Source organism: Halichondria panicea, chromosome 5 (assembly GCF_963675165.1).
Source record: "Halichondria panicea chromosome 5, odHalPani1.1, whole genome shotgun sequence".
Taxonomy (NCBI): Eukaryota; Metazoa; Porifera; class Demospongiae; order Suberitida; family Halichondriidae; genus Halichondria; species Halichondria panicea.
Genome location: NC_087381.1, coordinates 4,408,329 through 4,429,556, shown reverse-complemented (window position 1 = coordinate 4,429,556; position 21,228 = coordinate 4,408,329). Strand labels below are relative to the sequence as shown.

The 21,228-nt window shown below is 41.1% G+C and overlaps 3 protein-coding genes and 1 long non-coding RNA gene across 6 annotated transcripts; 1 reads left to right on the top strand and 3 right to left on the bottom strand.

Moving 5' to 3' along the window:
- Window positions 1-790: 790 nt before the first annotated feature.
- LOC135335744 (uncharacterized) lies at window positions 791-3,400 on the bottom strand. Of its 3 annotated transcripts, XM_064531284.1 has the most exons (6): window positions 3,130-3,400; window positions 2,964-3,068; window positions 2,573-2,884; window positions 2,158-2,199; window positions 2,016-2,102; window positions 791-1,805 (listed from the first exon to the last, which is right to left on the bottom strand). In XM_064531284.1, exons 1-6 carry the CDS (start codon window positions 3,389-3,391, stop codon window positions 904-906), a joined length of 1,710 nt encoding a protein of 569 aa, XP_064387354.1. In that variant the 5' UTR covers window positions 3,392-3,400; the 3' UTR covers window positions 791-903. The 3 variants fall into 3 exon arrangements, with proteins under 3 accessions (XP_064387354.1, XP_064387355.1, XP_064387356.1); XM_064531285.1 differs by lacking the exon at window positions 2,016-2,102; XM_064531286.1 differs by lacking the exons at window positions 2,016-2,102; window positions 2,158-2,199.
- Window positions 3,401-4,822: 1,422 nt separating this feature from the next.
- Window positions 4,823-9,230, top strand: LOC135335743 (lysM and putative peptidoglycan-binding domain-containing protein 2-like). The gene is made up of 4 exons (XM_064531283.1): window positions 4,823-5,128; window positions 5,332-5,720; window positions 8,140-8,259; window positions 9,009-9,230. Exons 1-4 carry the CDS (start codon window positions 4,910-4,912, stop codon window positions 9,100-9,102), a joined length of 822 nt encoding a protein of 273 aa, XP_064387353.1. The 5' UTR covers window positions 4,823-4,909; the 3' UTR covers window positions 9,103-9,230.
- Window positions 9,231-14,791: 5,561 nt separating this feature from the next.
- Window positions 14,792-16,385, bottom strand: LOC135335742 (uncharacterized). Its single transcript, XM_064531282.1, has one exon. The coding sequence runs from the start codon at window positions 15,677-15,679 to the stop codon at window positions 14,870-14,872; it is 810 nt and encodes a 269-aa protein (XP_064387352.1). The 5' UTR covers window positions 15,680-16,385; the 3' UTR covers window positions 14,792-14,869.
- Window positions 16,386-18,149: 1,764 nt separating this feature from the next.
- LOC135335741 (uncharacterized) lies at window positions 18,150-18,929 on the bottom strand. The gene is made up of 2 exons (XR_010394606.1): window positions 18,809-18,929; window positions 18,150-18,592 (listed from the first exon to the last, which is right to left on the bottom strand). It is a non-coding gene; the product is annotated as an uncharacterized LOC135335741 (long non-coding RNA).
- Between the last annotated feature and the right edge of the window lie 2,299 nt (window positions 18,930-21,228).

The following is a 21,228-nucleotide window of genomic DNA, read 5'->3' as shown; positions in this document are numbered from 1 at the left end:
AAATCGGGGACGGTACCAGCCCAGGTCAGATCGGTTCGAGTGCAAGGACATGTAACACTGCTAGCACCAATAGCATCAGCTCCAGTAACAAATGACCAAATATGCTTTCTGGCTCCGACCCTTCCGTTAGTAAGGCTTATTCCATTGATGTGAATGCCTTGTGATTGGAAATAAAAACCCCATGGAGTACCAAATTGATAGATTGCTATTTAAGAAGTGCACCAGGTGTCCGCAGGTGTGTATACATGCACAGCTGGTTGGAATCTCAGATCAAAAAACAATGCTCAAAATTATAAGGGACAAGACTTACTAGCATGTGCATGTATAATTATGTATGTTACACTCAAGAGTAGATATAAGTGATACACTATACATGTACTGAAAATGCTTTCGTCCCCAAATTTACTTTCATAAACATACCTCCAAACAAAAGACAACCTGTCTATAAATTAATTTAAATAAAGTTTACCAGAAGCCACGCCATTAATCTTTCACGTTATAGCAAACAATTTTCGTGGACTTAATTTTTGTGTAGGCCTGATTGCTAACCCACAGCCCCTAGAAAATTCGTGCTATACGGTAGTAGCTTTATGTTATGTAGCTTTGACACCTCCACCGAGGTATCAGCACCTGCGGTGCTTTCATTATTATGCAGTTTATGGGAGCACATGATCCGTTTCCAATTAATGGCTAATTTTATACGTGTTGTACCCCACTACATTACAGGGAGGGTGCTTGGAGTGGGGTTTCAAATATGTGTCAGTCTCACTGGCTAGCCTGCTTACATGTATTAAATACAAAATTAATAGTTCGTGCAAGTCAATCACATAATTAATCAAAATTAATGTCAAGTGTTATTTTGCTAGCTACCATGACTAAAATTATGATCTAGCTATCAGTAGTTTACTTGACATAGAGCTCCACAACCTCGATTGGAGTTTCAGATGTACTAATACTTTGACCATTGCACAATCGTAGCTCAATATCGTAATTTGTCGACTCAGGTAATTCGGTACAAAACCATGGAGGAGTGTTAAAGCAGCAACAGGTACTAGTGGACACACAACCATTGCCATCCCATAGCGGGTCATCGTAAAATTCTTTCTCGTAAGCAGCTGAGTAATGCAAGTTATGGTTAGCAGTATCACAAAAATAATTTTGTCCGATAAAATTTGGTATACTACCAGCCCAAGTAAGATCAGTTCGAGTACAAGGGCAAACAAAATCGAGAGCATTTGTTTCATCTGGTCCAGCTGCAAAAGTCCAAATATGTTTTCTAGATCCAGCATTTCCGTAAGTTAGACTTACTCCTTCAACGTAATTGGATTCTATTCCTTTTGCTTCATAGTAAAAAGCATATGGAGCACCGAATTGATAGCCTTTGATTTTCCCGCAAACCTTTGAGTAATAAATTCCATGAGTTTTTAATATAACTGAGTTACAAGCCCCACTACCAAGAACACTACCACACAGACGATGGGGACTCGTGTCCCTTGTAATAGATTTCAAACCAGTTGGGCATTCGTGGCTTGAGTTGGTCATATCAAGCATGGAAACTCTGTTCCACCCACCTGTACTATTGCAAGCTGTCCTGGACATATCACAATATACCTTCACAGGAATTTTATTGCAGTTGTTCAACACATAGTAATCACCAGACGAATAATCTTCAGGAAGATCTTTGCACGAATTAACCGGATGTTCATAGGAGCCCAACAAAACAGCTGAAAAAATCGCCATCATATCTCCAAGTGTGGGTTCAAGTGGTGAGCTGGTTGCAATTCCTGTTCCATTAGATGCAGGTACTGAATGGGGAAAAAATTATGAGAATCGAGATTTTTCACTGTGACAACTGCAATAAAAACCATTCACATGCATATAGCTATAGTTTCAACATTAATAATGGTCGCTAAAATTATAGTACATTAATATCATGTTGTCAAGGTTACAAGGGTGTAATAAAAGTCATACTGTCCCTTCCATGTTATATTATTTTTATTACACGGTCGCTTAACCTCGAGGCATGATTTGTAAGGGGTCGTCACAATAAAGCACGAGAATCCTCTTGTTTTTATTTAGGCAACTCGCCCTCGTGCTTGTGCCTGTTATTTCATAAAACACTCGGTCTCATGCTATTATGATCATGTGCCTGCGTACCTTTTTGCACTGTCGATTGAGACTGCCGCTGTGACTGTGACACTAATGAAATGACAATATCATTATGATTTCTTGTTGCCTTGTAATACACACTCAAGGTTTCACGAAACCTCAAATTGACAGATAGCTATTTTAGAAGTGCACCAGGTGTCCACAGGTGTGTTCATGCACAGCTGTTTGGAATCTCAGATAAAAAAGAATGCTCTAAATAAGGGACAAGACTAGCATGTATATAATTATGTATGTTACACTCAAGAGTAGATAAGAGTACTCTTGATACACTATACTGACAATGCTTTCGTCATTTTTTCTATATACCTCCGAACAAATGTTGTCTATTTATAGTCCTTTATTCGGAGGTTCCACTATTACAAGTCAATGGAACACAAGTCATAAATAAATGCATGTATCTTACATGGTCTTTCCATATTTTGTCGTTGCAGTTGTAATAGCATATTCACTGTATCCTTAATATCGCCAATTTCGTGCCTGAGTTCTTCCGTGGGAGAAGGGCGACCAGCCTGTGATGTAGTCATCAGTTGCTCGAAATGAGTCCTGAGTTCCATCAAAGTTGAATTAAATAGCAAAATTTGCTGAGTTTTTAGATCTTCGAGCCTTCGAAATATTTCTTCTCTCATGGTTTCAACCTGGAGCAATAATTCCTGCAAATTGCTTGCTTGCTGCACAGTTGAATTGTTCAGTCTTGTAAGAGCCAGTGAGTTCTCGTCTGAAATCAAAAATTAAACCATGCACAATTAATTGAGGATTGAAATAGTTAATTAACAAGGACAATTCTAAATACTCACTTGTAAAATTTCGTAATATATTTTCTACTGCAGTAGTTGAGATGCTATCAATCTGCGAGGACACCATAGTTTCCACGCTTTCCAATAGATCATCAAGCGAATCCTCTGTATGCATTTGAAAAGATCACATGCATGCATGCAGTCGAACATGCAGTGATATACATACCAAAGTGTGCTTCCACTTTTCTTGCTGATTTTTGCGTAAAATCTTCCATATCACTACAGGAACAACTGTTAGCACAAGTGGTCTCCACAAGAGAAGCCACAGGGTTAGCTACTGCCTGGCCACTATGAAGTGAGCACACCAGTAGACTCTGTAAGGCAAGTAACAGTAGCATCTTGAGACAGCACCAGTCCAGGTCTGCAGCACTGTCACAGCCTATGTCATGTGATGTGGTTTTGGTTTCAGTACTACAAGTCATGGTCATTGTGTGGTTACACTTTGGCTTCTCTGTTCTCTGCCACTATGTCTGTTTAGAGGGAACAAACTCTTCATCACTATCAGTGCTATTAGGCGTACCTCAAGGCAGCATTCTCGGTCCTCTGTTGTTTTTAGTATAATTATGTCAATGATATATCACCACTCCAATCGTTAATTCGTCCATATATATCTATGCAGATGACACTAAACTAGTGAAGCGAATAGCCAATGCAGAAGACCAAGTTGACCTGCAATCTGATCTAGACCATCTTGTCACATGGTGCAAGGACTGGAACTTATCACTCAATTTAGACAAATGTGTCTACCTCCACTTTGGTAAAACCATTCATGACTCGCTATACAATTTGGACTCAAAGCTAATCTTAACAAGAGACTCTCACAAAGACCTGAGAGTGACCATCCAGAATAGTCTCTCCTGGGACCAACATATCAACAACCTATGTTCGAAGGCCTACAGCTGTTTGTACCTTATTAAAAGAAACACTCAATGCTCTCATGATCTCCACACAAAAAGAACACTTTATACTACGCTTGTTAGATCTAATTTAACATTTTGTTCGCAACTGTGGAGACCACAGACACACAAGGCCATCACAAAAGTGGAACAAATCCAGAGAAGATCTTCAAAGTTTATTCTGAACCTTACATGTAGATCTGATAGTCTCGACTACAAAAGTCGCCTCATTAAACTGGACCTTTTGCCACTAATGAACTGGCTAGAGTTGCAAGATGTCATATTCGCCGTCAGGTGTCTCCAAAAACCAGTAGACAACTTCGACATTACTGAGTTCATATCATTCTCTACCAGCAACACAAGACTATCGTCTAATCACAAGCTAGGTCATAAAGGTCATCATCGCTCAAACACAACAAGACACTTTTACTTCAAAAGATTGGTCAGACTCTGGAACGCCCTCCCTTTTATAGATCTCTCTCACTCGATGTCAACTATCAAGAATCAACTCTACAAACATTTCTGGGACAGTTTTCTAGAACGCTTTGACCAATTAATAATTTGCACTTGTCACCTAGTCTGTCCCTGTTGCTCTGTATAAATTATGTATACATTTTATGTAGATCTAGTCAGGTGTTCCTTCTAGGAACTTCCTGTCAGTATGTTTAATTTCTGACGCACAGCAATCTATTCACCTTGTGTAAATGTAAAGTCATACTGTAAAGCATCGATTATTATTATTATTATTATAACCATAGATAGAAGAAGGAATGGTTTAACATACTTTTGCACAACAAGCTAGTGGTCGCTCATAGTCATGGCATAGATAATGGTCACGGTCAGTCATGGACACGAAAACAAAAATCGAGAGCATGATTATAATTTTAACCTTCAGTTGTGGCGCGCCTTTGGTGTTATTGGCGCAATGAGGCGCATGCGCAGTATAAATGTATAGTTAATGGGCGTGGGGAGGTGTGGTCAGTGCAACAATGTTGTGTAGGTGGCTTTATGGATATGGATATGCTCTAAATTCCGTTTGAGCTTCGGACTATGGCCTCATCGACTCCTATACAAATCTCTGAGACGTCTCAAAGCTCATCCTCAAAGACTGGCCTAGTTACAAGCGTTGGAAGTTCCCGATCATACGGTACAGTCAAACAGTCCCCCAATCTATCGTTTCAAGCCCCAGGGACCCCCAGGCACTGTATGCACCACACTGTAGAGGAAGGAGACACATTGCAGGGGCTGGCACTTAAGTATAATATAACAGTAAGTGCTCCATTGTCTATAGTGCTAGTAGCAGCATGCTCTTTCTGTAAGCCACTTAGTAGCTATTAGCAACTGTAACAAGGGTGCTCTCCTCTTATTAATGCTGCTTTTAGCCTCAACAGGGTAGTTATTAGGGTAAGAACGAAATAGAGTTTCCTAAAAAATATGTTAGGCGACTCACACAAACGCACACGCATACACAGATCCAGCAAATTCAGCGTATGAATAATCTTTGGAACACTGACTCTCTCCACATTCGTCCTATCCTCAAAATACCCATTACCAATAGCAACGAATTGTGCAGCAGTGGATCCCCTATTAACCAGTCGATAATGTCAGGCCAAAGAAGAGCTTCTAGTGAACAATTACCGTCTGAAAATGGACGGCAACAAAATGAGACTAGCTCGAGCTTGAATGGTCGCTCACTTGAGGAAGATGAGGAGGTTAGATCAAAGAATTCATCTCGGAGAAGATACGAGTCCGATAGTGGCGCTGGTGGTGAAGGGGTTAAGAGTATTGCTGGTATACTAAACTCAGCAGACGAGCAGTTGATACTGTCACGTCAGTTTGCAGAAAAGCTGGCTCAGAGATCGTAAGTAGGTGGTCTGTATAAACAATTACCCATTGTATGCTAAACTTTAGCCTTGTATAATTATACAACACGTACTTGTATACAGCAGAACTTCAGAGTGATTTATTTTGGTGCCTATGGAGAGTACATGTAGATGTCAGTGGTTGATTACATGTACTTATAATCGACAGATAGTTGTTCCTGACTACCCACAGCTTTATCCATTGTACAGCCCCATTGCATAAAATTAAATAGTGTCACCTTAAATCGAATCAGTACGGTAATTAATCTAGATCTCTACGGCCGCCCATGCGCCTCGGGCCACGTGGACAGGCTCTACCGAGAATAGCAAGATGTTCAGTTGTGCATAGTGTATGTACTTCTTTTGAGTTGGAACTAGATTGAGTGTCCTAATTATTCTTTCACGTTAAAGTTGTCAAATGGCTTTTTCTACTAGCCTCTTTATGTGCTATTATATAATTTACCCTTCATTACTGACTATGTATGAAGGGTAAGTATATATACTAAGTATAAGATGCTCCCTTGTAAAGTTGTCTAGTGCAATTAAGAACTTCTATGACAATATTGGCTGCTATATAAAATGGGCAAGCCTGCTTAATACATACGTTGTCTAGTAGCCATTGTATTCTCTGTGCATTAAATGTCTCTGTGCATACATAATACAGTTTATTCAGATGCCTTATATCACGTTGTCAAGGTAACAAGGGTATAATACAGTCCATTCCGTGTTATATTAGTTTTACACGATTGCGTAGCCTCGTTCGCATGATTTGGTAGGATTCGTCGTGATATAAGAATCCTCGGGTTTTATTTACAGGCAACTCACCCTTGGGGCTTCGTCCTTGTACTTGTGCCTTCATAAAACACTCGGTCACATACTATATCTATATATACAGTTGTAGAACAATGTGAATTTGGTGTGTGGGCTTTTCTTTCCAATTTCATCCCAGGAGTATGAATATAATTATTGTGCCCATGCACCTTTTAGAATGCCAAATAATCACTTATACAGAGCCCAGCACTAACATGGCGTCACTACAGTACATACGTATACCGATGTGGTTTAATTATAGCCTAGTGATTTTCCTCGTAATCAAGAGTTCATTAGGAAGAGTACCCACTCCAATAGACTGTACACAGGAGACATTCTGTCAGATCTACGTCAAAAATACTTACTATTGTTTTTAACCAGATGGGAAAGGTAATGGGTAACATTAGCAAATAGAGAGTATCGAACGTAGGCATGCTGTGGATCAGATGTAGCAACGTAATTTCCTTGATCCTATCTTTCATGGGCTTGGAATTTGCATACCGACCAATCCAAGTGCGTGTGACACAATCTATCAAGAATCGCCTCGAAGTTTAACCACAGCACCAATTTAAAAGCGCACTTGGATTGGTCAGTATAATTATCATAATACTGTATAGCGGGAAATTTTCGCGGGTGCAAAATTTTTGCTACTTGGTTTCAGAGCCCTCGGCATACATTTTCGTGGGTTATGATTTTCGCGTTTCAATGCCAGGAAACCACACCTACCAAAAATGCATGTGAAATACCAGTGCGTGGAAGTTTATCCCAGTTTTAATTTCCTCGAAAAACACGAAATTTTGTACCCCACAAAAAATTACCCGCTATACGGTACTCTTGCGTTAGTGATGATCACCGATGTACAAATTACAACAGCAGTAATGATTTAGTACTGAAGGGTAAGTATTAAACTCTTTGTCTAAAACTTGCATGACTGGCTATACATAGGGGAGACCAGCTTAATATGTACGTTATCTGGTGGCCATTGTATTCTCTGTGCATTATTAAATAATTGTCTCGGTGTGTACATAGTACAGTTTATTCAGATGCCATACATGCAGTTGTAGAACAATGTGAATCTTGTGTGTGAGCTTTCTTCATCCCAGCAGTATGGCCATACACCTTTTTAGAATTTGTTAGGTCACCGAATAATCAATTAGTTTTCTTATACAATGCCCAGGACTAACATGGCATCGCTACACACAACCCCTTATTTTTACCTTTACCTTTTTGAATGATGGCAGCCTTCGTTGAGTTTCCTTTTGTAATAACATGTAATAGTTACATGTAGTATGTATAATGTAGTGTTTAGTTCAAAGTCCAAATTTATACATAGACTGCATGGGCAGTACGTACATGTACGTAGCACATAATGCCTGCCATACACTTTACTATCGCATATCTGGCTTGGCTTTTAATGCACATCAATTGTTAACTCATTTGCGAATGATGCTGTTCAAGCCCTATTGCGTTGCGAATTGCATGCGCATTCTCACTCTTTGCATGTCTTTTGTTTGCAATCTATGCGATTGAAAGAACCTCACATTCTAAACGCGGTATTATAATGCTGAATATCATGCAGTTATTAACCACCCACACTCACACACACAGTGCCGAACGTGCTCCTCCTGAGGGTGCATATAACAGGACGGCGGACATGAAGAACCAACTCTCATCGTCTGCTGAGAGACGCTCACGTTCTCCATCTCCTTTCAACTCATTCGTTAACAGGTGACATTCATTAAAGTAATCAGTACATTGGACCTCCTTTAGATTGTGGGCAACTAAATGTGACCACACTGTATGCAGGTAATTTTCGTGTGATAAACAATTCGTACAGCAGTGAACTGCTGTCGTTACTGAGCGTAGGTGACTCACTAGCTCAACTTGCGTTGGTAGCATAAGATTTTGTCAGTAAAAAGTTCGTTACGTGTACTGCATTGCATGCGTTCTGGTAAACTACACCTATGTTTTCGTGGGTAAATTTTCATCGAGTCAGCTTGCCCACGAAATAATTTATACTGTATTCAGAGACCTTTTTAGGCTGTTCATTTGTAATAATAAGCACTTTGTCATTCTCGTAGATGCGATTAACTCATCTCGTATACCGTATCATTTTGCCCCAGCTAATTCATCAACCTTTAGTTTGTCATCAAAAGACTTACTTCTTTTTCACCTGCACAAACTTGAGCTCTGCCATGAGGAAGTCTTTCAAAAGCACTAACAAGCTGCTACCGTAGATACCATGTACCAGTCAGGATATCAGTATCAATAATTATATGGCTGCCACGTGTAGAGACATAGCCTCAAATTTCACTGAGGCTATACTGTTTGAGAGCGGCTTCTATTGCACTGAAGGTGGGCTGTATATAGGGAGGCTACTATTTCAGTGCGGCCTTTATACAAGAGCGGGCTCTGATCAAGTATAATGTAATTATGATGGCCACGATTAATTTCCCTCCCCCTCCATACACACACAGCTCTCAGTACAGCAAAGGCCAAAGGGTTAAACAGTCAACGGAGAAGGACACTGAAACTAGAGAGAAAGTAGAGAGTCAACTGTTTGAATTGTAACCAGTGTGTTTATATTTGTATGTGTGTGTGGAATGTATACTCAAATTTGTGTTCAGGTACAGTGATTGTGTGATTGTGATTGATGCTGCACATTGTTTTGCTGTTATACAACAGAGTCTCAATTTACGGTGGTGGCAACCTCCAGAACTTTTACATGCAATGAGTTCATAAGCCTCATTCCCAGGCCAATCCGTCTCCAATTGAACGCTAGGTCGACTCAGCGTTCAATTGGAGACGGATCGGCCTGGGAACGAGGCTATGAGTTCACTAGCTCATGCATGGCCAATCCAATTAACATTCCCTTTGAAAATACGAAACTGAAGAAATCCCGAAGTGTAGTGCATGCCTATACCCCTCCCATCATCAGCATCTTTCTGCATGTTAATTGACATTCCATTGTCCATGCACGTGATGTTGTCGTCCTCTCAGTCCTCCGCCTATAAATTATAGTGCTAGCATGCATGGATAATCCAGGCCCGGTGTCATAAAATTCTGGGCCCCCCCAGGGCCTAGAATTTTAAAATTTTGGGCCCCCCGGGCCTAGAATGTTAACAGTTTAGGCCCCCCAGGGGGTCCAATCTGTTAAAATTCTAGGCCCCCCTCTTCTGCTATCCTTTTTTCTGCACAATGAAAGAAGTCAAAGAGATATAATAATATGGTAAGGTTAGCTCTATTAGTTGACAAAGCATCAAAGAGACTGCATGCATGCAAAGACTCTGTATCAAAGTAGCAAAAATGTTTGCATTATTATTCTATCATGGAATTCAAAGTGAAGGAAAATTTACCTTTCAAGTTATACTCTAGCCTCGAGTTACTCATGCTTATAGCTATAAGCTTTGATGCAGCTCTGCAATTTTGGATCTGCCTGTAAGATAATCAATGTTGTGCATAGCTATCGCCATATTGGCAACTTCGTGCTTACTTTCTCTGCCAAATTTCAGGACAAAACATGGCGGCATTATCCCCAAGCGGCTGGCCGCCAGAGGAGGCAAAATTTTGTGAATTCATAATTATTATAAAGTATAAAGCACACAATTTTCAGTGCAAAGACAACAATTCATATCTTCCTCCATGTTTGCCTACATAGAAGATGTAAATTGTTGTGGGGATCCGATGCTCCAATAGCATCACTGGCTCAGATCTCAAGTAATGTGGAATCATAGATAGAAGTCAAGAGAGAAACTGTTGTATCTATGGTGGAATCACAAGCAGTTTCCTTTCAAGGCAAGGGTAATCTTGGACAGTCTAGACTCCTGACCAATTCGGGACAGTTGGCACCTATATGTGCTTTGTGCTGCATGAGGCCTGATTCATAGAATGACATGGTCCAGTGTGATGGCTGTGAGACCAGTGCCCTGTGGTATACTACTGTACATGCATGAAATGTGTGTGTGTGAGGAGAGCTGCATTCAGTAACTGGCACTGCATAGACTGTGAAGACCATAGAAGACTGTATTGGTGTATTTTGAGAATGCACTGTGACTGTCACATAATGTTACCGCTGTTGCGCTGTTAATGGGGGGCCTAAAATGTTAAAATTCTAGGCCCGAGGGGGCCCAATCTCATGGGGGGCCTAAAATTTTATGACACCGGCCATGCAGTTGGAAATCCCCATGGATTTACACCTATATGGAACGCCGTTTGCGACAAAATTCAGGCAGAATCTGATAGGCGTGTGCATCCAATATAAAATCGATTTTTGAAGATCGATTTTTAATAATCGATTTTTTACAGTTGATTTTCGATTTACACGTGAACGATCTTTGACAATCGATCTGATAATCGATTTTTGAAATTCGATTTTTGATAATCGATTTTTAATAATCGATTTTTGAAATTCGATTTTTGATAATCGATTTTTAAAACTCGATTGCAATTGATTGATATACTAGCCTCGAATCCAGGCCGATTAAAATGGATTCAAGGCTACAGTTAGGCCGCCCTTGAAACTCAGAACATGCACAAACTCCTTCTCCGCGGCCTGGAATCAAAGCTTGGCTTGGTTAGCTATCTCACATGATAGACTATAACGCAAAAGCGAAACATTATTGTTTTTTGGAACCATTAAAAAGGAGGGCCATAAGTCACAGTAAAAATCATTAATTTTAGAACTGCTCAGTTGGTGCTATCTTATTTAAGTTTCTTCATGCACCCATTTTTGTATGCTTTCTCGCCAGCACTGTTTTATTTGGCCATCTTGTGTGTGCTTAGAGAAAGAGCTGAGAAAGAGTTTGGTGATTCCAGATAGAATAGAAGTCATGAATAGTGGCTTCTTCAATGGATAGTATCACGTGATACAGCTTTAGACAGGGGCCCCCCCAGCCCACCTTCAGAGCAGTTCTAAAATCGATTATCAAAAATCGATTATCAAAAATAGATTATCAAAAATCGATTATCAAAAATCGAATTTCAAAAATCGATTATCAGATCGATTGTCAAAGATCGTTCACGTGTAAATCGAAAATCAACTGTAAAAAATCGATTATTAAAAATCGATCTTCAAAAATCGATTTTATATTGGATGCACACGCCTATCACATTCTGCCTGAATTTTGTCGCAAACGGCGTTCCATCATAGATTGAAGAGTTAGAGGGATAGGAAACGGTTTGTATCTCGAGTAACATCCGCGCTACGCTGCGGTTTAATCGAGGCCATCACAACAATATCTATTTCTACACTCAGTGCATAATAAACTACAAGTAACTGTGCTTAGTCCGTGCAACTCACTTATATTTCAAGGTCTATACCTATTGTAGTAGTCATAACCAGCACGCTTACACGTTACATGTTCCAATAGCTCTAAAACAGCCTTGGGAACATATAACTTTATTGGAAAGTCTCTTTTTACTGGGTGTGGTCAGTCATTAGCAAGTACTACACGTGGCTCATGGACTAGGCGTGTTTTAAGTTGCTGAAAGAGATTATGTCTCGAGGAAACACAGCTTTGGGAGTTACCCGGCAAAAGTGTGCTTAATAGCCTCGTTCATAGGGCGTAGCGCGGATAATTTTCGAGGCTCCACTGCAGATTCAATGTAAAATCATCACGTGCACCACTCCGTTTCCTATCCCTCTCTCTTCAATCTATGGTTCCATACACCTATATTCAACTACAGACCAATCAGTTTAACATCAATTGCTGTCAAAACACCAGAAATAATTATTCACATGCACATGCAAGGCTATTATTATACAACTATCTATACTGCAACATGGTTTTCAGACTTCGCCACAACTGCTCTACAAACCATTGATGACTTATCAAAGAGTATCAATGACACCATGCACCTCCACTCATGCTATCTTTTTGCTAAATTGACACAGTTCTCACTTTGGTCTACTTCTGAAACTTGAAAGCTATGGTAACATATACATGGCGACTTGCTGAGGTGGTTCAGGCCTTCCTATAATCAAGATTTCATTAGGAAGAGTACGCAAACTCCACTTAAAACCATATAGTAGGCGTTTCTTCAGTCCTACGTCACAACTACATGCTGTTGTATAAACTGTGAAAGTGTGTAAACTGTGAATAATGAAAGCACCGCGGGTGCTGATGCCTCGGTGGAGGTGCCAAAGCTACGTACATAACATAAAACTACTAGCTAGCTTTTATACACACATTGATTATAATTATCATGATGATCTAATTTTGCTGCATTGTACATGTAATCGCAGGAAACTCAAATAGTGGGTAATAATCGACCGTGATTGTTATTAAAAACGATCGATGCCAAAAGTTCAAGTCTAAAACTAATGGCTGCAAGTCAGCAGAGCCTTGCAGCTCTCTTCTCACTCTTGAAGCTACCAATAGCTAGCGTTCTAGTGCAGAGCTAACTACTAAGTACAGTAGCAACATTCGGTGAACAAGTTTTGCTACGGACTCTTCTGAAAAGGCTGCAATGGCATTCCAAGTAAGCAAAACTAGGCATAACTCGAGAACGAAGCTTTATTTTGCAAATCCACGAATTAAAATCCAAGAAAACATGACTAGAAGCCTATAGAAACTCTTACTTGCACTTCATTGATCCTTGTGCAGCTGTAGCAGTCTACACACACAGACACACAAACACACTACCGTATACCTCGCTTGCGCATGCGCACCGAGGCATAATGAATAATGATGATTATGCTGCGCAGAATTGCATGTTACCTCAGCTCAGGAGTTGTTTTGTTCCACTGAACACTGCACTAGCACTAGCTCTCTGCACTGTAAATAGCTAGTGAGTTAACTATCACTATGTTGTCTATAAAGACCCCAAGAAGACCTAGACCCACACTTGGCAGGTCACCACCATTCAGACGGATTTATAATAGATCTAGTGGATACTTGTCTTTTTCTACGAGAGACATATTGGCATCTACTCCTAGGAGTAAAAGACATAAGAAAAGTGCTGAAACTGATGCGCAGGCCACAGCCACAGGTGAACTTAATACTGAGCAGTACAGTACTCATTTAATATTAAATGCTGTAGATACAGCCGACATGTCTACTCAGACTGACACTGCTGCGCTGAGAGCTATCCTAGTTACAACTCTGCCTGGACACCACTTTTAAATGCTTTGAAACAGTCCCCAACTGTAAAGCATCGATTGCTCGACAACGGCTCGAGCACCCTTCAGTGGCTGGAAATTACTCCTTCGATGTGTACTTATGTCAAAGCTGTTGGGCCTGTTGATGCTGTTAGGATCGTTGTGTCGAGTACCTTGGTGTACCAGGTAGATGTCCTTTTTCCTGTATTACGAAATGTGGAGAGATTAAAGGGTAAAATGTTTCTGCTAGCTATACCATTCCTATATTAAACTTGTTCATCATTATAATAGGCTTAATCGATCCACATCTAAACATGTCCGAAGTTATTGGATTGATTGATGGAAGCTCAAATTTCCAGCTTTGCCCTGGCCTTCTTCATGATTGGTATGAGAGAAAGTGTGATACGGCAGGGTTTCGTCAAAAAGACATCAGAAGTTTTGAAATTCCTCGCAAACGATATGACTTTCCTTGCTCAATTGGACAGTGCCTAATTGGCATGACACACACTTTGCTATTGCCAGCCATTCACATGTCCACAATATAAGTAGTCACAATATCTTCAATGCATTGCTCTTGTGCATAGACAGCCATTGACCGAATGTAGTCAAACCACTGAATTTGTAGGTTAATGTAAGCATCTTTTCCTTTCAGGTTCTTGTACAAAGTGCAGTACTTATTTGATAGACTTTGAATCAGGTTTATCAACGTCTCTTTGCATTCTCCTTTAATAACCTCGAGAAAAACTTTCCTATCTGGATACAATTCCAATTGAGGAAGAGCACTAATACTTGCAATGATGGTCTCACCAAGTTGTACATAATCACAGCCTGTTGCAACTTCATCAGCAACACTTTCTTTGACCTTCTTGGAGATTTTTTTGGACATGACTGTATATAGCTATAGCTATTGGGAGTTTCAGTAATTTCTTTGCAGTATGTACACTGAGTCAGAGTTCATTACAGTACAGCTGAGTCATGTTGCATGATGCATGTGGTGAGAGTAGTATCAACATTGTTATTGTAACACCTTGTATCTCAAGTGGTTGTGGTTACAGTATAGAGTATTTGTGACGTATAGGAGTGGAAGAATGCTTTTTGTGCACAGTCTATTGGAGTTGCGTACTCCTCCTAATTTTTTTTTTTTTTTTTTTTAATAAACATGTAATGAATGAGTGACTGAGGCTGAAATATAGATATGGCAGGGTAATGTGAAGCTATAATATTATTATTATTCAGAGTTTAGACAGAGAGGTTGGAGTCCGCAATGGTGAGGTCCACGGAAGCAGCTAGATGGCCGTTGAAGGATGACTTCGAAGATCTGGCGCCTCTCAGACACATGATGGAGGATCTGAGTAGAGAGAAAGATATTCTACATCTTAGCCAGCCAATGGTGGTGCTGTATGATTGCTTCCATTTGTCTGAGAGCATGCTGGCCAGGCGTTTGTAGAAGGCTCCAGCTGCTGGGCCAAGGCCACCTGTGGTAGCGAAGACCAGGGGGGTAAAAGAGGAGTGCTCCACTTCTCTTATACGTTGTTCATAGTGCCTCTTTTTCAGGTTCTCATGGTGGCGATAAGATGCGGTTAGAGAGGAGTGTCTGTTCGAGGGAGCAAATGGGTTAAAAACCCTAACGTCAAAGAACGCTCTCTCGAAAGAACTTCCCCAAAAACCATTAGCCACTACATCAAGACGGGCACCGTTCTGTCGATTTGCGGTGGTTCTGTTGAATGTTTCGCTTGTGATGGGTTGTAGAGACGGTTCAGTGGCCACTCCATGGCAAGTTTCTTTTAAAAGCGATGCTGTGATGTCTCTCAGCTTGTTGTGTCTAATTGAGGGGAATCCTCCTCTAGGGCACGAGAGGGCATGTTGCACTGAAAAAGAATGGCCACACACACAGTTTGTGGGGATCTGCGATGGGGGCCAGCCATACCGAAGGGCAATGGCATCACGGAATGCTGTTTTGTGGAGTGCGAATCCGTGCTCTTCTAGCGGTAAAGCAGTGAGCCAGCTGGAGGCACCTTTTTCTCTTGCAAGGTCTGTTGCTAATTGCATTGGTGGTGTGAGAGACTCTTGTATCTCATTAGCCACCTGCAGTCCTGTACTTCTTCTTGTTTCTTTTATTTTGTTCTTCGTGTTGATTTGGTGTACGAGGACTTCTTAGGGGTAATTTTTGTTTTGCGAAGCTATTAAGTCAACGAGAGGTTTTGTCACCTGTTGTGATGATGTGTATTGTTCGACTGCCAACGACGCCGGGTTTCCTATATTTAAACCTCCTAGGCGAGCAGGGAGGGCAAATAGACTCCTCTCGAGATCATTGGGTGCGTCTCTGCCTGTAAGTTTTGGGAGCAAGGTGGTTCGAATGGAGTTCTCAAGGGGAAGCAGTAGTTGGTCAATATCTGGGGTAGTTCTTGAGAGGTAGGCCCATTTACTTGCAAGGCCATGAGTGATAGCACCATAGGCTGCGTGCGGTTGGCTGTCTGCTATTTCCGACAGTTTTTCAATTTCCGCTATCCAGTGTGTTACTTTTCCTGTTACAAAATCAGATATGAACTCCTGTTTGCCAATTGGGGAACCAAGCACTGGTCTTCCTTCCGTGGTGATGTTGACCTCAGAATCTCCAAATATCTGAGAGGCTGTGGAGAGGGAGCCATCTTTAGTGACTAGCCACGTTTTCTTGGGGTTAACAAAGTAACCAAAAGATGGACCAAGTTTTGTCAAGTTGTCCCACCATTTCTTCAGGTCTGAAATTTTGCCTGCAGCAGTGGCATCATCAGCATACCATATCTGTTTTAGGTCGGGTGTGTCTGTGGACAATCTGTCGATCAGGGGTTTTGTTGCTAGAGCATAAAAGGGCATTGCTAAAGGATCTCCTTGTGTGGTGCCCTCTTGGGACAGCAGGGTGTTGGCTCCTAAAAAGAGATCTGTGCTTTCTCTGTAGATGTTAATTAGAGCGGTGGAGAAGGGGGGGCAAAGAGTTTGAATGTTCATTAGGCCATTGGCTCTATTCAAGTTGTTAAACGCATTGCTGGCGTCTACCAGTAGAAGGGCTTCTGTACTCTCATTATTAAAGATACTTCTGGCCGAATGCACGGCTGCTTTGATACCTGCTATCTGACCACCACAGAGCTGGTGCGATCCAGCAGCATCTTGAATGTCTCCTTTGATTACGAATAGAATGGCTTTAGACACTATTCTTCTTGCCACTTCACAGACACCTATAGGGCGTACACCAGGGTTTTTGTTCAGGACTATGAGCCTGCAGGCTAGGAAAGGAGCCAAGATTGTCGGATCAATAAACTGTGTGCAAATCCTGCGGGCTAGAAGGGCGAGTGAGTGGCATAGCTCGTCTGAGGTTTCTTTGTAGGAGCAACACATTCTTTTCCATGCATGGGCGTTTAAACCTGATGGGCCTGCAGAACCTTTTGTTTGTTTCGCAGAGTGGCGTATAAGGTCGGCATCAATACACTCGAAAATAACAGGGTCGGCGTGAGGGGGAGTATTCTCAAATGGGTACAGCGCCTCTTCTTTCAGTCCCTGAGCGATCGGATGTTTGTTCCTCAATGCCTCTGACACGGTTTCACCTGTGGGTAACACGTCCTCTTCACTCAAAGTGCCAGTAGGTTCCTGTTCTCCACTCAGCAGTTGAAATCAGGGCTCAATCATAGATTGAAAAGGAAGGGGATTGGAAACGAAAATTTTTGCGTGAAACACTCCGCGTTATAGGGCGTGGCTAAAACTACAAAGGGATTATTTTATAGTCAGCATGCTCATTACCTGTCTTGGCTGCCATACAATGTGCTGTACATAGAGCTAGAAATGGTGAAATTGATCACTTTTAATGTTGAATATTCTAAAAAGTAAAGAGAATATAGCTCTAAAAGGTCGACTAAGCAACGCAACCACTATCACTAAACAAATACATGCTATAAAAGAAGGAATAGCCCTTACTATGAAGTCGTGAGAGGTCAAGGCCCGTGGTGTGTCTAAAAGTATACTAAAGCAGTTTGAAGGACTATACTGCAAACGTTTATGAACAGTAAAGCTTATCCATGGCATGAAACCATTCTATATAGCACTTAGATACATAATAACCAAGTCAAGCAATGTCTTTTGCTGTTTAGGCTTCGCAGCAGGGAAAGAGAAAAGTTGACATGGAGTAATTCAAGCTATACTCAACAAAAACTAAAAACAGAGTAAAGACAGCGGACTTAGACAAGTTAGAGCTTGTCAGTGGTGTAAACTTACTTCTCTAGAGTAACCTCCCAGCCTCTGAGTGATCGCTAGTGGATAGGAGAGCTAGAAACAGTTGAAATACAACCAGAGTACGGTCAAAACAAAAATAATCGCGATCGCGAAATCATAACGCGGAGTGTTTCATCCCCTTCCTTTTCAATCTATGGCTCAATCTCGCCTCGATCCCAGGCCGAGTTTTCGCTTTTATAACGGTTAGGCAAACAACTAGGCCTGGTACTAGTTGTCTGCGCATGCGTCAAATTTTCATTGTATTTGTGGTCGGCAAAGATATTTAATAAATCAATAATCGAAATTTGTACACAGAAAATGCACAGAGTGAGTACACAAAAGATGCACATAGGGAGCTGCTTCACAAGGGCCTAGGGAGTTGCCAGTTGTGCTGCAGCACGATTACAGTGACCCAGGGCAACTTCAAGATGATTGAATGCCTTCAAATTACGTTTCAACGATTTAGCAGGCTGCTGGACTTCTCTGATTCTAGGCCCCAACTCGTAACTCAGTTAAACTTTGTTTGAGAAAACGTAGATTCTCTTGATGCCTCTGAGCTACCCAGCAACACTCGAACGAGCAGGTCATACTCCAGTCCTGTAAGTATAGGACAATATTAAAGAAACCAAACACGGTTAAACCCTTACCTTAAACTGTCCAGTCTCGTCCGTTAGTATAGCCAAGAGGAACAATGTTGGGATAGCTGGATAGTAGCCATTGCTCCTGTACAGAGAAGTAGACATTCAAAATACATGTAGATCTATACATATTAAATTTCTCGTATTAACAGGTTAGTGTCATTGTCGACGAGCTGATGATGGCAGCACCAAGTTCTCTAGCTCACACTCTTCACTTGATCCACCATATTAATGATGATACTATAGTCTACCTAGATCTTTAATACCAAACATGAACAGGGCCCACACAAAAATATCTGACCTTAACAAGCTTGACAAAGTTTTATACCTCTTCCCTTGTTGTTCAGTCTTCAGAATAATGTTTTTTAAGCTTCAGAGAAGAGAGAAGCTTCAGCTAAGAGCCATTCCAATAATGATAAAACGGGAACTGTACACGATAGTACACGAATATAAATGTCACGAAAGTGATCCATTCGTCAGAATCTGACCAACGACTGACGCATGCGCAGACAACTAGTACCGGGCCTATATACCGTATAGCGCGAAATTTTCGAGGCACTTATATTTCGTGGATTGGCCTCTAAAAGTATTTTCGTTGCACAATGTTCGCGGAATGACTGCTTACCGGAAGCCACACCTTTAAATCTTGCACGTTATAGCAGGCAAAGAACGATTTTCGTGGACTTAATTTTCGTGTAGGATTGCTAACCCACGAAATCCACGAAAATTAAGCCCCTCGAAAATTTCGCGCTATACGGTAGTTGTTCGCCTAACCGTTATAAAAGCGAAAACTCGGTCTGGGATCGAGGCTAGGCTCAATCTAGTCTCATAAATCAGCCGCACCTTTGGTGTCAGCCTGAGCACTCTTTACGTGAAGTCATTTCACAATGGAATGTAATACGTCACTGTACAAGCTAACAAACCATAAAAATGCAACCACATCCGCTATCTCTGCTCAGCCACATCACTGCTTGCTGCTCAACCGCATGTAGAGTTTCACTATTTGCTGCCTCCTATTCAAGTCACCTGATGCTTGTGAGCAATCTCATTGGTCACGTTGGAAATCTGACGTGCTCAGATGGACACCAAAGGTGCGGCTGATTCATGAGACTAGGCTCAATCCTATATATGGCCCGGCCATACATGCACTAAATACCGTATAGCGCGAAATTTTCGAGGGGCTTAATTTTCGTGGATTTCGTGGGTTAGCAATCCACACGAAAATTAAGTCCACGAAAATCGTTCTTTACCTGCTATAACGTGCAGGATCTAAAGGCGTGGCTTCCGGTAAGCAGTCATTCCGCGAACATTGTGCAACGAAATGGCTTTTAGAGGCCAATCCACGAAATATAAGTGCCTCGAAAATTTCGCGCTATACGGTAACACATGATCCACAGCCAGACTATTAAATTTTACAGACAACTCACTATTACTGTGTATACTCTACAGAGAAGTCAGAACATGCACCCACAGTGACTCGATCCAAATTACTTCAAAGTAACCTCAACAAATTAGCTAAATGGTCTGACAGGTGGCAACTCCATGCAGTTTAATGCATGTAACCAACTTATGTGTATTTCCAACAAAAACTTGAACTATCATGCACTGGCTCAGTGTCAACTGCTACCTAGCCTCGAGACCAGGCCGATTAAAATACGTATTTTAATCGGCCTGGATTCGAGGCTAACTGCTACCTTAATGCCAACCTTAAATTAATGGGTTCAAGCCTTAATAATTGGAATTGTAAAGACCCAGCAATTGGCATAGAGAGACCAAGTCAACCAAGCGACTTGGAAATCTTAAACTTGCTGAGGCACATTATGCTAGCCAAATCAAGAGCCGCTTGAAGACTCATGCATTATACTCTCAAGTAGGTCAACAAGGTCATGTTGGCAGAGTTGAGTGCTAGAACTAGCTAAGCGGCGGAGTCAGCTCAAGATTTTGACAAGGATTTAACATTAAACAAGATAGACAAAAGTAAACAACTGACAAAACAGAGATTATACATGCACCAAAAACAAGAGAAGCGCAGGGCCTCTTTACAACAAAGAATCTATTGTTAACACAAAAAAGGAGGCTCTGCTCCACAGGAAGTAATTAACCTACTTAACATTCCTATAACAGAAACCATAGCTACAGTACAAATTAACTAAGTAAACAATGTACACATTAGTCAAGTGCACACACATACACATAATAATAACAACAGTCACATGCACCACCTGTCGCTATATACTCTGCAAGCATGCTAGGGTAAAACTGACAGATACTCATTTATATAAATAGCTGCTTACAGTCAGTGGAACGCTTTATATTTATACCCTCTATAAAATTGGCTAACTTGTGTCGTAGGCCAATCAGATCTGAATGTTCTTATCTAATCTTTGCTACATGATTTTCTAAGTTGGATAGAACATTGCCTTTAGCCAATCAGATCGCAGCTAGTACTTACGCTACTAACAAGTGCAAGCACACGCACACAACACGTACATGCACAGGGCAGAGATCAAGAGTGTTGACTACTGTATAATTTAATGGGTTTGGATATAACAGCTTCTAATTGCTTATGAACTCATCCAGACACTGCATAATGCAGATGAAGTGATCCCGTACCAGGAACAATGGAAAAAGGTCATTATAGCAACGTATACAACAATAAAAACACTAGAAGCTGTCAACGTCAACCCATTTACCCTTGTGCAGTGCTGAATGATAGTTCAG

Bases quoted from the DNA above. Each gene is read 5' to 3' on its own strand.
- LOC135335743 (XM_064531283.1), top strand. From the start codon at position 4,910: ATGGCCTCATCGACTCCTATACAAATCTCTGAGACGTCTCAAAGCTCA. The intron at 5,129-5,331 runs GTAAGTGCTCCA...ACGCATACACAG, and splicing joins CACTTAAGTATAATATAACA to ATCCAGCAAATTCAGCGTAT. The intron at 8,260-9,008 runs GTGACATTCATT...ATACACACACAG, and splicing joins TTCAACTCATTCGTTAACAG to CTCTCAGTACAGCAAAGGCC.
- LOC135335742 (XM_064531282.1), bottom strand. From the start codon at position 15,679: ATGCAATTAGCAACAGACCTTGCAAGAGAAAAAGGTGCCTCCAGCTGG.
- LOC135335744 (XM_064531284.1), bottom strand. From the start codon at position 3,391: ATGACCATGACTTGTAGTACTGAAACCAAAACCACATCACATGACATA. The intron at 2,200-2,572 runs GTAAGATACATG...TCATTTCATTAG, and splicing joins ACAAAATATGGAAAGACCAT to TGTCACAGTCACAGCGGCAG. The intron at 1,806-2,015 runs GTTAAGCGACCG...TTCCCCATTCAG, and splicing joins CTTACAAATCATGCCTCGAG to TACCTGCATCTAATGGAACA.